This window comes from Microtus pennsylvanicus, chromosome 11 (assembly GCF_037038515.1).
Source record: "Microtus pennsylvanicus isolate mMicPen1 chromosome 11, mMicPen1.hap1, whole genome shotgun sequence".
Classification (NCBI taxonomy): Eukaryota; Metazoa; Chordata; class Mammalia; order Rodentia; family Cricetidae; genus Microtus; species Microtus pennsylvanicus.
Window position 1 is genome coordinate 84,555,288 of NC_134589.1, and position 14,378 is coordinate 84,569,665.

At 47.6% G+C, this 14,378-nt stretch overlaps 1 protein-coding gene across 2 annotated transcripts in view; it reads right to left on the bottom strand.

Moving 5' to 3' along the window:
- Positions 1 to 14,378, bottom strand: part of Slit3 (slit guidance ligand 3) — a 593,809-nt gene that overhangs the window by 142,884 nt on the left and 436,547 nt on the right. For both annotated transcript variants that reach the window (XM_075941332.1, XM_075941331.1), the window contains one exon: positions 1,226 to 1,297. In XM_075941332.1, the coding sequence (XP_075797447.1) occupies positions 1,226 to 1,297 (72 nt within the window). The remainder of the gene's footprint in view (positions 1 to 1,225; positions 1,298 to 14,378) is intronic.

Here is a 14,378-nt window from a genome sequence, read left to right on the forward strand (position 1 = left end):
ATTCTCACCTAGAGATAAGCTCACTCTTACCAGTGAGGAGTTCAGTGGCTTTCAAACTAGAACAGCACGTAGCTTACAGTCAACAGATGTATGGGCAAGACCCCAAGAGGTCTCCACCCCGTAGGCCTGGGGTTGGGCCTGGGACTTCTGTTTCTGGAAAAGTTCCAGATGGTTCTAAGTTGTGGTCTGGGGAGAACTGCTTACAGGATTTTATGTTGTCCGAGGAGCACAGAGGAGCTTGCAATGGTCAATCCAGATTTCTAGGTAATGGTGGCGATAATATATAATGCTATCTATTACGGATGCTGGGCACTGCATGGTTAGTTCCAAACACTCCACCACCAGCCATATTTACAGAAGAAGGAAAAGTGGTCAGAGAGCCAGTTAAGGTCGGAGGGCATTGCAGTTCTTTGCTTTGGCCCTAAATGGACTTGGCTCAGCTGTCAGGGAATGGCTTTCATTTTCTATTGTGATGCAGACATTCTGCAAGGTAAGAGTATCAAGCAGGAGCTTCTTTGGAAAAGCCAAACAGTTCTACTGCAGAAAACTTACAGATGGGTTACTGACTGAATGCAGAGTGCCCCAGATAATGCGAGTCATGGGCATGCTTCTGGAGCACCCAACCTGAAGGCTTACTCTTATCCAAGGCATTGAAAGATGAGGCACTAAGTTAGTGCATTCTAATACCCAAATGTTGTCCAGAGAGCAGGAGCATGGAGCAGGTGGCACCTTGGTGGGACAGACGAAGGACAAAGAAAGATTCCTTTTCCATTCCAAGAAGGGAAAATCACATTATGACAGAACCTCCAATGAGATACGGCATGAGTAAAGTCAATGGCAGATGTGTGTGTGTGCGAACACACGTGTGTGTGTGTGTGTGTGCGTGCGTGGTGTGTCACTGTATAAGTTTTCTGTTTTTAAATAAGTAGACTTGGTAACATAAAACTAACACATTTTCTATCAAACACAGCAAACACGGTGCAGGAAGGCTTCTCACAGTTCGGGGTGAGAAGAAATGAGTTTTCCCAGCACAGAATGGTAGCTAGGAATCCAGGCTGCACCATGACCCTGCCTGTACCCACTAAAGTCCCCCCTTGCTGTATGACCTTGGATATGGGAGCCATGTGCCCATTCACAGTCCGATAGGTTTTACAGGCAGAGACAGCAGCGCCTGGGGAAGCTTAAGGGAGGAGACAGGCGGGGAGGAGGCAGAGTCTTTACTCACAGAGTCCGGATCTTCGGCATGTGGTTGAAGCTGGTGACTAGGATGCGGCTGATGTTGTTGTTGTTGAGGGTGCTGAGGAGAGAGAGGAAAAGGAAGTTATGAACAAGGGGCACTGAGATGTTCATAAGCATTGGGGAGGAATGGGTGTGGTTGTAAAGCAAAAAGTCAACAACTAAGAACCAGAGCTTCCAAGTGTCTAGAGACAAGAGAAAACTCTCCAGACAATGTGTGTGTGTATGTGTGTGTGTGTGTGTGTGTGTGTGTGTGTGTGAGAGAGAGAGAGAGAGAGAGAGAGAGAGAGATCTACAGTCCTGATTCATGTCTGTTTCCCCACCATCCACGAGCAATAAATCCCTGACTTCATCTTGCTATGCGATGAGTTCCTCATTATAGTATCTTTCAGTCTTTTTGTTTTGACAGATTCCTTGTATTTTGCATATGTGTAAGCATATGTGTGTGGGCATGTGCACATGAGTGTTAGTGCCCATATAGGTCAGAAGCATCAGATAGCCCTGGAGCTGCCTGGCATGGTTGCTGTGAGAGGAACTTGAGTCGTCATCAAGAGCAATATATACACAGAGTGGCTGAGCCATTACTTCAGCTCCGGCGTCTTTAATTCTTACTGGGTTAAGTCAGTACATGTCAGCTACTGTTCTTTTAGGGAGGGGGAAGATGTACCCCTTTTGACTGGGAGTACAAAATCCTCAAAGGAGATGTTACACTCTTGTTACAGATGAAGAGGCTGAGCTGCAGCCAGGAAGGCAACTTCCCAGCTTTGCCATTGCTGCTCAGCTCTGCGGGTGGGTTCGCACCAAACCCATTCTCGTTTTGTTTCCTGTACACACTAGACATGATGCTATCTCGATAGGCTCATCTGTATTTCCCAGGCATCTACTGGTCCTTCAAGAGTAATTTAACTTATCCCAAGAGGGACCAACTCTCTTTCCCGTACTCCCCTTGACCATGGATGGAGTTCCCATGGGGCAATGTTAGCACCAGCTAGTCGCTTCAGCAGGGAAAAACACAGAGAAAGATGAGAGCTGGACAAACAGAGCTAAGGGAATACAGCTGCTCGAGAATTGGAATCAGGGTCTAAGGAAGTCCTGCCTTGGTTTACCCATTAGACACGCCCATTATGAAGCCCAGGAGAACCCGGCAGTGAGGGAAATCTCTGCAGGGGCTTCTGCAGTTCAGGTAGGCGACTACACACTAGGGAGGTGGCCTGGATTGGGAAGGACAAGCCCGGGTCTCCAGTTCCGACCGCACACTTGCTTTGCATTCCAAAAAGCAAGAACTGGATCCAGCCTTTGGTATGCTCCTTCCTGATGCCGACTTGTTCCTGGGGCTTTCTTTGCTCTGATCTTTCCAGAGATTTCCCAGATCCTCACTCTCTTGTCTCTTCTCACCCCGTTTCTCCCACGCTCCTCTAGGCCACCACTGGTCTGTAGCAGCTCAAGGAGGAGCCACTGTTAGGTAAGAAGACGGTGCTGTGGGCTCTTGGTAAATATATTCTCTCTCTCTCCCCCTCCGTCCCCACCTTCCTCCTTTCTTCCTTCTTTCTTTTCTTTTCTTTTCTTTTTTTTTTTGAGACAGGGGTTTTCTGTGTAGCCCTGGCAGTTCTGGAACTTGATCTATAGATCAGGCTTTCCTCAAACTCAGAGCTTCGCCAGCCTCTGCCCCCTCACCCTCGGGCTGTAATTAAAGGCATCCACCACTGCCTGGCTAAAGAATGCATAGCCCTGGCTTTGCTGGAACTTGCTCTGTATATGAAGCTGGCTTCAAACTCAGAGGCCTGCCTTTCTCTCAAAGTGTCTTCTCTGCAAGCTACAGACACAGGGCATAGAGTAAGCGCTCAGTAAACAGAGCCGATCAATTTCCTGGCGGCATTGGAGAGAATCTAGCCTTGGCTTGTCCTGCAGTGGTCTAGCCCCCACTCCAGCCTTCTAAAGGGAAAGAGCACTCACCCAAACATTGTCACTCCATGCTGATTACTTATTCAACCCTTGTGACCTTAGTCCCAAGCAGGGTTCCAGTGATCACACCTGTCATTCAAATCTACTCCTCCAATGCCCTAGTGTCTCCACTACTTGCTTGGCCAACAGGAGGAAGGTAGGGGGCACACAGAAGAAAAGAGCCTGGTTCTTGTTCCTGCACCCTCGGCTAGCCACTGTATACCCACCGTGGGTCTGGCACGGTGTCAGGTATGCAGTAGAGACAAGCACACCCATCTACAACCACATGTGTTTGTGTGCCTCAAAAGTTCAGAAGCAGAAACTTTTTTGGCTCCTTTGTGTAGCTCTCCCTTCACTAATTTGTTTTTGTGTGTGCACGTGTGTGTATCCTGTCTCTGTCCACCCGGGGAAGCCTTTGGAGTATTTTATTGGGCAATACTAGGAAAGAGTTCAGCCCATTAGGCTGAGTTCCACTGCATCAGGAAAACGTCCAGGACAGAAGCAATGCTGTCGCTTCTCCCCTCATCTCAGAATTCCGCCCCACACTTGGGGGACAGCGTTACGTGCAAGGCCATATACAACGTACGGAGCCAGGAAGGGAGCAACCAAGCGCTTGGTTCAGATCCCACGAGTTCACAGCCAGCCCTCACTTGGCTGCAGATACAGGGTAGCTACCACTCAGGCTTCAGCTGGAGCTGTATCCAGCAGTGGCCCAGCAGCAATGACTTATTAACGTATTACTACACTGATATTTAAATGTGAGCCGTAATGAGAGCTATAAAACATTTACGATAATAGCAATTATTCCAGAACCCGAATGGCTAAACACAGTATCCACACTCTCATGATTTGCTGCTTGGGGCTGCCTAGCCCGGGGATGTCAGAAGGTTGCTAACCTCTCAGACACTGATTGCCCTGGAAGCTGCGGTGGCGGTTTTGCAAAGAAACACAGATTCGCTTGATTTCTCGTCTTGGCAGCTTTGGCCCAGGGAGGGAACACTGCACTCTGTCTGGCTTTTAGGTCCTGCCTAAGCATCTGGCATTCAATGAGAGAGTTGGCATGAGGTTTCCAGCGCAGAGGGGGCAGCCCTGGTGAGCAAGGGCCGCAAAGGCAGAGCCCTCGTTAGAGTCTGGCTCTGCCGTTTATAGCCCACGTCACTGTGGGTACTGAATCTCATTACCTTTCTCCTTTGCAACACAGGGGTAATCATAATGATCTCACAGAGTTCAGGGAGTGAATAAGCGAGATGCATCCATCCCCGATATTAATCATGAGGTCCTTATACGGAGATGGGCTCTGGGTTATGGCTCTGTATCCTACCATTCAATCTTTCTCATGAAGGGGTGGAAAAGTGACTCCGTTGGTAAAGTGTTGACCCAGCCATCGTGAGAACCTGAGAGTGATGCCCAACACTCACATCAATTCTTCTCATTACCCCATGGAAGTAAGGGGTGGGGTCAAGCCTTGAATCCAAGCAAGTGTGACCTCAGTAATGAGATTTGTATAGGCTCCTGTTGCTCCGATGACCATGACTTTGGTGGCATGATTTTTTTTCTCCAAACGTTTGGAGGTCCTAAATCGAAAATGGGTCCACGGGAATGTACTTCTCAGGAGTCTTTAGGGGTGGAGCTTTGTTTCCTCCCTACTGTAGCTTGAAGGGGTTGTCTACATTCCTTGATCCATGGCCCCTTCCTTGAGGCACTCCAACCTCTAAGGATCTCACGATGACTGCCTACTATCCCTTTTAAGGAACCTTGTAATGACAGAATGTATCTGTTCACAAGATCATTAATTCGGTCCCATTTTTAAAGGCCTCTTTGACCACTTAGTGTGACACCCACAGACTCCTGGGATGAGGATGCAGGGATCTTTAAGAGCAACTGACCAACTACCTATTCCTTGAAACAAGGTATATAAAGCACCTAGAATGGACCAAGTTCTGAACCGACTTTCAATGACCGTCACTGTTGTCACCGTCGTTTGTGGCTAGCCCTTTCTTATGTGGCTTCACAGAGTCGCACCTGATAAAGCTAGCACTCTGAGGTCAGGATTATCACCCTAATTCTAGAGATGAGCAGTCAGAGGCCAGGAGAGGCCGAGGGTCCTACAGGGGCAGCACGCTGGCTGCTGGTGAATTCTGAACTGGCTCTTCTTCCTTCCCATCTCATTTCCCTGACTCACCCGCTGCCCTTTGCTTTTAGGCAAGGTGGCCGCCGCAATACAGCTCCCATCTTGTCACATCTACTCTGGACCCAAAGCTAGGAAATCTGCATAAGCCTCCTGTCACCTCGTGTTTTATAAGCCTTAGCAGCAGAAAACAAAAGGCTCCCTCTGCCAGTGCCACTGTCCCCACGTCCCTACAGTGGTTAGGCTGCCTGTGCTGCAGCAGCGACCTTGTCAACCTCATGGATTTACCTCCAACCCCTGGAGAAGCCATGGGGTTCCGGGTCTACCTTCGGCCCCCTCGCCTTGCTCTTCTGAAGCTATGTGGAGAAAAGGTGCTTCTCCCAAATTATCCAGGTAAGACTAGATTTTGCCCCTAAAGGAAATACCATTAATTCAGCATTTTCCTTTAAGTTTCAAGCTCAAATCTGGGATCACATTTATTTTGTTAATTTCTTTTTTAATTTAAATTTTATGTGTATGGGGGTTTTTTGCTTCTTTGTAGCCTCTGAGTCACTTGTATGCCCGGTGCCTGTGGAGACAAGAAGAAGGTGTTGGGGTCCCTGGAACTGCAGTTAGAGAGGGTTGTGAGCCACCATGTGTTTACTGGGAATTGAACCCAGATCCTCTGGGAGAGCAGTCAGCACTCATATCTTTTCAGACAAGATTCTGTTAGCTTCAGGACTATCTGGCCTCCACCATTTCCAACCACCCCAAAGGACACTTGATTCTGAAAGGACACTTCAATCTGAACCCTACTGGGGACATCTTCCTTCTTCCTTACAGTGTTGAGATGACAGCCCACCCACTTCTTGAATCTCTCTTCTTAAATCCTTGCCACATTACAAATACTGTCTTCAATACTGAGGTAAGCTGACCTGAATACCAGTCCAGTGGCCCTGAGATTCTTTCATACCAGGAGCATAACTATCTAATAAAAGGTGACGATGTCACATTTGCCTGTGGGTCCCGTGACTGTGAGTACTAGGAAGGGTCTGCTCAATTTTTCACTCCAGAGGCTGGAGACACTGCTCAGTGGTTAAGAGCACTGGCTGCTTTTCCAGAGGACGGGAGGTTCGATTCCCAGCAGCAACATGAGGTTCATAACCCTCTGTATTCCGGTTCTAGAAGACCTGACACCCTCTCTGGCTACTGCAGGTACTGGGGATACATAGAGTCAAAACATTCATACACATATAAATCAGTAAATATAATTAATTAATTACCTTTTCCAGCCACAAAGGATCAGAAAGTTTACTCTCTCTACCATGCTACACACACAGAACACGGGCAGCTTGCAGTTTATAAGTCAGATGCTGGGGTACTGTGGTAGGACAGGGGCTCCCCCACAATGACAGATTCCTGAGGGAGTACCGTGCATGACAGTCAGCCCCAGATTCTGGAAACAGGCCAAATCCCATGCCATCAGCTTGCTTTTGTCAATAAAGTTTCACTCGTTTATTTCTGTGCTGTCTGTGAGTGCTTTTGTGTGATAATGGTTGAGGAGTTACGATACAAACCATGTGGCCCATGAAACCTAAAATATTTACTATCGGGCTCTGCCATTCTGATCCTGTCTGCCAGAGAATGCGCGCTGGTAAATCAGAGCTACGAGGGGATTAGGTCAAAGGCATTTAGAACTTAGAAAGAAAGAAACAAAGCCACAAATGTTTTTAGGAACCCAACAGCGGTAATTAGCAGTTCCAAAAGCAGACAGCTAAGCTCCTAGCCAGCACAACACGCTCCCACCCTGCAAAATGACCCTTGTAATGCTGTGTGGGGACAAGAGATGGCCATACTGGGCTAGCCAGGGAATGGCTCTGGGCAATGATTCCCAGAGGATAGCTCCAGGCATGCAACATCACCCAAGAATATTAACCATGCTTCTCGGTCCACTCAGGCCTCTTGAGTAGAAACCTCAGGGTGAGCCCTGTGTTGTACATTTTAACAAACCCATGCAAGCTCACTTCTTTTTATTTTTTATTTATTTATTTTTTTTAGCCAGCTATCAGGGCTCAAACACGGGGTTGCAGGCATGCAAGACAACATACTACTGAACTACTTCCCCAGCCCTTTGTCATTATTTTAAATTTGGAGACAGAGTTGATCTGGCTGCCCTTGATTTTACATTGCTTCCACCTCAGTCTCCCAAGTAGCTGGGATTATAGGTGTGTGCAGCCACACTCGCATATGAAAACCCATTGAACAAGGAGGGAGCTACAGAACAGAATCCCCCTGCCTGACAGCGTACAGGGATGCCTACTTGCTGCTCCAGGACCTAAGACCTCTTTTTACGATAGGCATGGTGTCTTCCCCATTGGGAAGAGGGGACTGTGATCACCACTGGAGAGCTCTGGAGTGTTCTCTGTACCACCTCACCCCAAAGCTCTCTACTGGACTCTGCTGGGTGCTAATGTGTAGGTCTCTCTTGCATCATTCAAGATAGCCATCTTTGATCTAAGAAGTTCTGACCAGCTACATCCACTCCAGCCTGGCAACCTTAATAAGGCTGACATTTCCCTCTGTCTCCTCCGATTAGGCTGTCGCTTTATCACTCGGAGCTTTCTTGGCTCTGGGTGTAATCTACATGTTGTGTGTCCATAACACCATGTAATTGGCTCTAATGCACCAATATTATCTGCGCACATGTATCACATAATTGCAAAAGCAGGCGTCCGCAGTGAGTGCAATCACAGCCTCCCACTGGGCCAACATTCCTGGGTTCTGAGAACCCCTCTGCTACGTACCCTTTCCAGACACCCAGGCTCCTTGGGTCTGAAGGACTCACTTGGTAGACTGGCCCATTCACTCCCTGCCTTCAAGAAGACTTCCTTCTCCCTAAGCCCAGATAAGAGAGGTGGCTCCTTCCTTAATGGTCCCCGTGATGAATCATCACCAGTCAATGGCAATGGGATATCTTTTATTTAAAGTGAGTCTGGACAGGACCAATGCTCCATGCCTGAAAGCTCTAACTCCCTCCAACAGTGCTTTCGTTGGATTCATAGAAGCGAATGCAGAACCATTTTCTGAAGAGCAGCTGAGTGTCAACACTGGGGTAGAGCCTGTGGGAAGCACAGTGGGGTTCTGGCAGCCTGTGAACTCTAAGGGGTGGGGCTGGGACACCACAGTTTTCTCTCCTTCTAGCTTGACCCAGGGAGGGCAGGAGGAATGAAGCTCAAGTCTTTAGGGCTGTCCCTAAATTGCTGGTTCTCTTCTTTGGCTCATACGCCATAGCAAAACTGCCTGCTTTTCTTCTTGTCCAGTAGTCACCACGCCCCAGGAGTCAGAACCTGTCACTGGTGCCCGAGTCCTTACACTCTTCAAGAGCCTGTGGATGGAATCTTGAAGTGAGTGTTTGCTCTCTCAGCTCTTATCAGTGCGCGTGTCTGCAGCTCGTCTCTGCAAACTTGGTTCCTAGGAGAGCACACGCTAATGCTCCCTGGACCCAGTGAACTCGACCCTAAATCAGCTTCTCCGGGATGGCAGGCCACCCTCAGCATTGCCGGTGGATGAAGCTGGACTGTGGGCCACTCTCAGCATCCCCCAGTGGATGAAGCCTTTTCCACTGTTTCTCTTAAAGGGAGGTGTGACTTGCCTTCCTCCACAGCTCTGAACTGCTCTGGTTTGCCTAGATGCTCAGGTAAACTCTAGAAATCAGGAAGGAGGGAGTGGCACATCCTTTGAGAAAATCTCAACTGAATGATCTTTGTTCTCTCATGAACTCCCTCCTTTCTGTAAGGAGTAGTGTTTTGAGGTAGGGCTGCCTGGACTTCCCAATGAAGATAACCATAATGACAGACAGTCGTGATGGCAGTAACAATGTTGACGCTCTGCCCGCGGCCTGGGCACTGTGCACACACTGTCTCATTTACTTCTCCTAACGTTCTGAAATTCAGACCTTATGCTCATTGCTGGTTCTCTTCTTTGGCTCATACAAGCAAGATGAGTGGACTGCGCCCAGATCACACACTCTCGAGCTGTGGAGACGATATTCACAGCCAGGTGTCTCATCAGTACTCGCACTGTCAACATTACCTAAGACCGCCACTCCCCAAACCGCCTGCAGACAGATGCCACTGTCCAACTCCATGCCTTCCCAAGGTGAGGGTGGGTCATGTGATTGGTGCTGGACTCTTTTCACTGTGTCTGATAAGTCACGGACCAGGCTCACTGCCCAGGCTGCTCAAAGGCAACAACCCTGTTCCTGTACTATGAAGAGGAAGAGTTCAGCTACGCCAATGTGGGGAGCCATTGAGGCTACATGGGAGGGGAGACAGTTTTGTCTCGACGCCTTTTAAGGAAAAGCTTGGTCAATAGGTGGAAACGTTACCAAAAGTCACCACGGCCCTTGGTGTTGTGTGGAATCTTATGAATACACCACAGAACCAAGAGCCGGTTAACCTAAGCCTGTCTTCCTCCTACTGGATCAGGAAATAATCTCTGAGGTCAGAGGAGATGGGCGAAGGATGACGGGCGGCCGCCACACCTCCACTACCTGCTCTCAGTTATCCTGGGTGCCGCGTAAGACCGAGTTCCCTGATCTCCCCGCGGACCGTTTAAATTACAGCTCATAACCATTGTGTGGGCATATAATGAAAACAACTGATGCCGCACTGATTAGACCATTACTCTCAACTGTTAGAAAACATAATGATCTCACAAGGGGCCTTAGTCACTGACGTATAGCAGCCGGGCTCTCATCTGACACCTCAAATTAGCAGCCAAAGCAATAACAGCTGGGGTTTTTGTCTCAATATTTGTACCCGACTCTAAAGTGATTTGGCACTGGGCGAGTGTTATTTTTAAACACACAGAGCTCACCGCCGCCAAGTAACATTTTAAATGGTCTCCAGGTGTCATGTAAAACCTACAGAAATAAATAAAAACAATCAGCTGCCAATTTGGGTCTTTGATGATGCGGATTCCCGGACAAAAGGGGCTCGTCTTTGGTTCTCCCTTCATTATGGATTGCGACTCTTGACGAGCAGAAATCCATCTCCATCCACTCAGCAGAGCGCCAGAGTTGAGAGAGAAAGAAGATTCTTTGAAAAGTATGGAAGGCAGGAGAGCAAAAGAGAAAGACGAGCCCTCCCAGGCTGCATCTCTCAGCCAGATGCCCGACTGTGTCTGTATTGGCCATGCGCTAGTGTTTCTGGAGAGTGCATGCTGGAGAACTCACTCAGAGAGCTGATCCTGGATATTAGTGGTGGGTCTGAATGGCTCAACCACCGCCCGGCTTGGTTAACCGAGAACAATGTTCCTTAGACCAAAATGTGGACAAGAAAGCAGTAGCCTTCCTACTCTCCTTCCTTGGCTATAGGATGGAGTCTTGGCTCCAACACTGCTCTCTCTATTCAGGAGTCAGGCAACTGTTGCTATGCTAAGGTATCTATCTGCAGTGGGCCAAGTATGGAATAGTGACCTCCAACTTCTAGAGCTGGGCAGGTGAGTTTGGAACCAAGAAGAGAAGAAATATTTTTTTTTTTTTTAAAAAAAGTTCTCAGCTGTTGGGTGTCTAGCCTTGTAAGAGAGAAAGGAGGGGGTAGTGATTAATACTCAAGGATGGGATGTGCACACTGTCTTGATGAAGACAGAAGGCTGTTTTAGTTTCTCTTTTTCACTTAAAGATGTATTTACTATTTTGTGTGTATGACTATTTTGCCTGCGGGCATATATGTGCATTGTCTCTGGTGCCCTCAGAGAACAGAGGAGGGTGCCAGGCCTCCTGGAACCAGAGTTACAGACAGCAATTTTATGTGGGTGCTTGGAATTGAACCGGGATCCTTTGGAAGAACAGCCAGTGCTCTTAACCACTGAGCCACCTCGCCAGCCTTAGAAACACTGTTTTGTGCCCCAATATATCAGCAGGACCTGGTGGCATGTTTGGTGCACAGGAAGAATCAGCAACCATTTATCCGATAGGTGGTTTGCTTAAAGATAAGCAGGTTGGTGTTTTGGGCCATCTTTTGATACAAATAAATGTCCACTCTGAATAGCCTTCTCTGATAATCCAGGGGACAACTCAATTATCTACACGGATGGGCTGCAGAGGGACCTCAGTAATCACAGCCTTCCAAAGTGGGTTGTCACTTCGAATTTCCAGCACCCGTGTGAAGCTGGGGTGTGGGTGCAGTGTTTCCAGGATTTCCTTTTATTTTTGAAAGATAAATGTGAACCACGCAGGATCCTCATGGGAAATCTTCTGGATTTTTTAAGATTGGCACCCAGTCACCTTTAGAAACAAAATCTGTAAGCGGAACCTGGAAGGTGGATTTGATTTACAGGGACCAGGTTTTGTGCTGAATCATATAATGAACATTTTGAGCTGGGACACACCACACACACACACACACACACACACTATTGACCTCTTGGTGGCACATGTGAGCTGTGGTTAAAATTTTCTTCTGCGTGCCATCTCCTGAAGGGCAGCTGCCCACTGAGAGGTGCTCCCAGCAAACCAACTCAGATTTCCTGTCTCTAAACAACCCAGCCTGATGCGACGGTGTCCTCGACTCCACAGTTACTACCTGGTGACAAACATCCCTGCAGTTTCTGTTGTTGGGGAAAGACTGCTCCTCTCAGCACGTGTGTCACTGCCTGGTCCATGGTTCCATTCATCAGTTCTGTGTCTACACATTGAGCCACTGCCTGCATATGGTCTGTAATCGAACCACTTCAGAGAAACTATACAGGGTGCTTGGGGCTTTGTTCTCAGGCTGAGACGCAGAGATCACTGAAATTTGTGATGGGGAGGGGCTCCGTCGGAAAGCTGGGTACCACTCACACCTTGCCTTATTTGGGTTCACCAAACAAGCAGGGGTCTTCAGGATTTACTAGAGCCTCCAGCCATCACTGGTAGCTGAGGAATGAGGGGCAATCGGATGCCCTCCGAGGCTACCCTCGGACTAGGCAGAGACTGGGGTGGCTGCTCCCTCAGCAGTGGTCACATGCCTGGAAGGGGCTAGGAAGGCAGGGTGTTGTCCTCATGCAGCATGCAAAATGTTCCCTCTGGCAAGCCCAGGGATCAAGGGACGATAGCACAGACAGGACACAGAGTCTGGCTTCACTAATTTTTGTTTCCTGTCTGGTAATACAGAGAAGCAGACGGCAATAAAAAGCATCGGATAAAGAGCCAAAAGGGATGTTTTCTGGTCTGGTTCTGCCATGAAATTTTCCTACAGCTACAGACACTTTACTTAACCTTTCTAGAGGGATTTCTTTTTCTTTTAAAATGAAGTGAGCCCTTACCCTCCAGGGCCTTTCTATTCCTTAATTTCTCTGATTCCAGGAGGGTGGGTGCTGACTTTAAAATGGCACTGCTAGATTTTGAGTAGCTTTCAAAACACAACTACATGTGACCATGGATTCCCAGCTGTGCATGAGGACAGGACACCTGGCTAGTCTCTGCGAGTCACTTCCATTCCCCGGTAGGTGACAACAGTTACAAGCGGTGACACACGACAACAGTTACAGACAAGGCTTCCTCTCTCTTTCTGCGGATACCTGCTTCAGCCTCTGTGTAGTCAACAGGCTTCTTTTCCTAACTGGATGCTGTATTTCCCATCCAGACAAGGGGAGTGAGTTTGCCACTCAGCTGAGTACCCGGTAAACAGAAGCCATTCACAAGACTGAGAGAGGTAAAAACACTGGCCATGGAAGCTACCTCTTGCAGAGGTCTGACTTTGGTGGGATCCAACTGTTAATCATCTAAGGTTTTTGAGAATGGGTTTTTGGTGGGTATAAGACCTAGATGTCTAAATTAAGGTAGAGGAAAGACAGAGTTGACAGAGTGGAGAAGATGATATATTTACTATCAATATATGACATATTTACTATTAGATAATGCTTTATAATATAACAGCAATGGCAAAAGAGGCTTGGGGGACACAGGCCTGGGAAGAACTCTGGACCTACTTAGCATGCCCGGGTCAAACAACACACAGACTTCCAAATAGCCCTGAACAGGCGCTGTCCCATTACGTGCTAACTGTGGAAATTTTAATTTCTACTAGTAGAAGTGAGATGCGGTGAAAAATTTATTCTTAGGGGAATGCACTCAGGAGTCATGCCTGGCTTATAGCTACCACGTACATCCAAATACTTCCTTCACGGAGCTGCTGAACATGATTCTAGCCACACATGAGCCCAGTATTGTCATGGCTTCAGCTAGTCAATGGAAGTAGGAAATACAGTCATTTATATAAAATTAATTGAATTTTAAATGCCACGATTGGATTCTAGTTTTGTGACTCAGTTTCACCAAGTGGCTCAAGGGGATTGAAACTCACTACGGAGCCCAGGATGGACTCCAACTCCTTGCCTCACCTTCCTGAGTTCTGAGATTACATGCACAAAGTGCAAAAAGAATTCCAAACCTTATACCCGAGTGTCAATCACCAAAAACAGGCGCTTAACAGCTTCAAAAATCCTTTGTTGGTGAAGAACAGTTCAGCGAGCTTCGGCGCATCCTCTTTACCCAGGAATATACGCCAGTGCCATTTCCAAATAAGCCACTCTTAATTAGTGGGGGAATGAAATCGTAAAATACCCCAGATGGTAGATCCTTAAAGACCGAAGATGTTGGTTATATGATTGTACAACTAACTTTAGACTTCAAATTAATTTTCACTTTTGCTAAAGCTGGAGTTCTAGGAAGCTATTTATGCTAAACACATGACCATCCTCAAACATGGAGACTGAGGGCCTCTGGAAGAGGCGTGTGTGTTACGTAGCACAAGAGTGCTCAGGGAGAAGCCGGTATCTGTCCAAGTAGGCTGAGGACTGAATGGAATCCACAAACTGCAATTTAATCCTGATAGTTTGGGTACATTGCAATTTGCAGCGTGGTGTCAAAAACTCATATTCAGGGATATTTTGAGAGTTTCATTAAGTAGTGACAGTTCTAAATTCAAAACTATGTCATAAGCAAACACTATCTCCAGGACTGTTAAACGTGCAGCCCCCAGAGAGATCCAGGTGAAGCATTTTGTAAATAAATGAAAACCAATCTCATCTATTAGAATGCACCAATTTT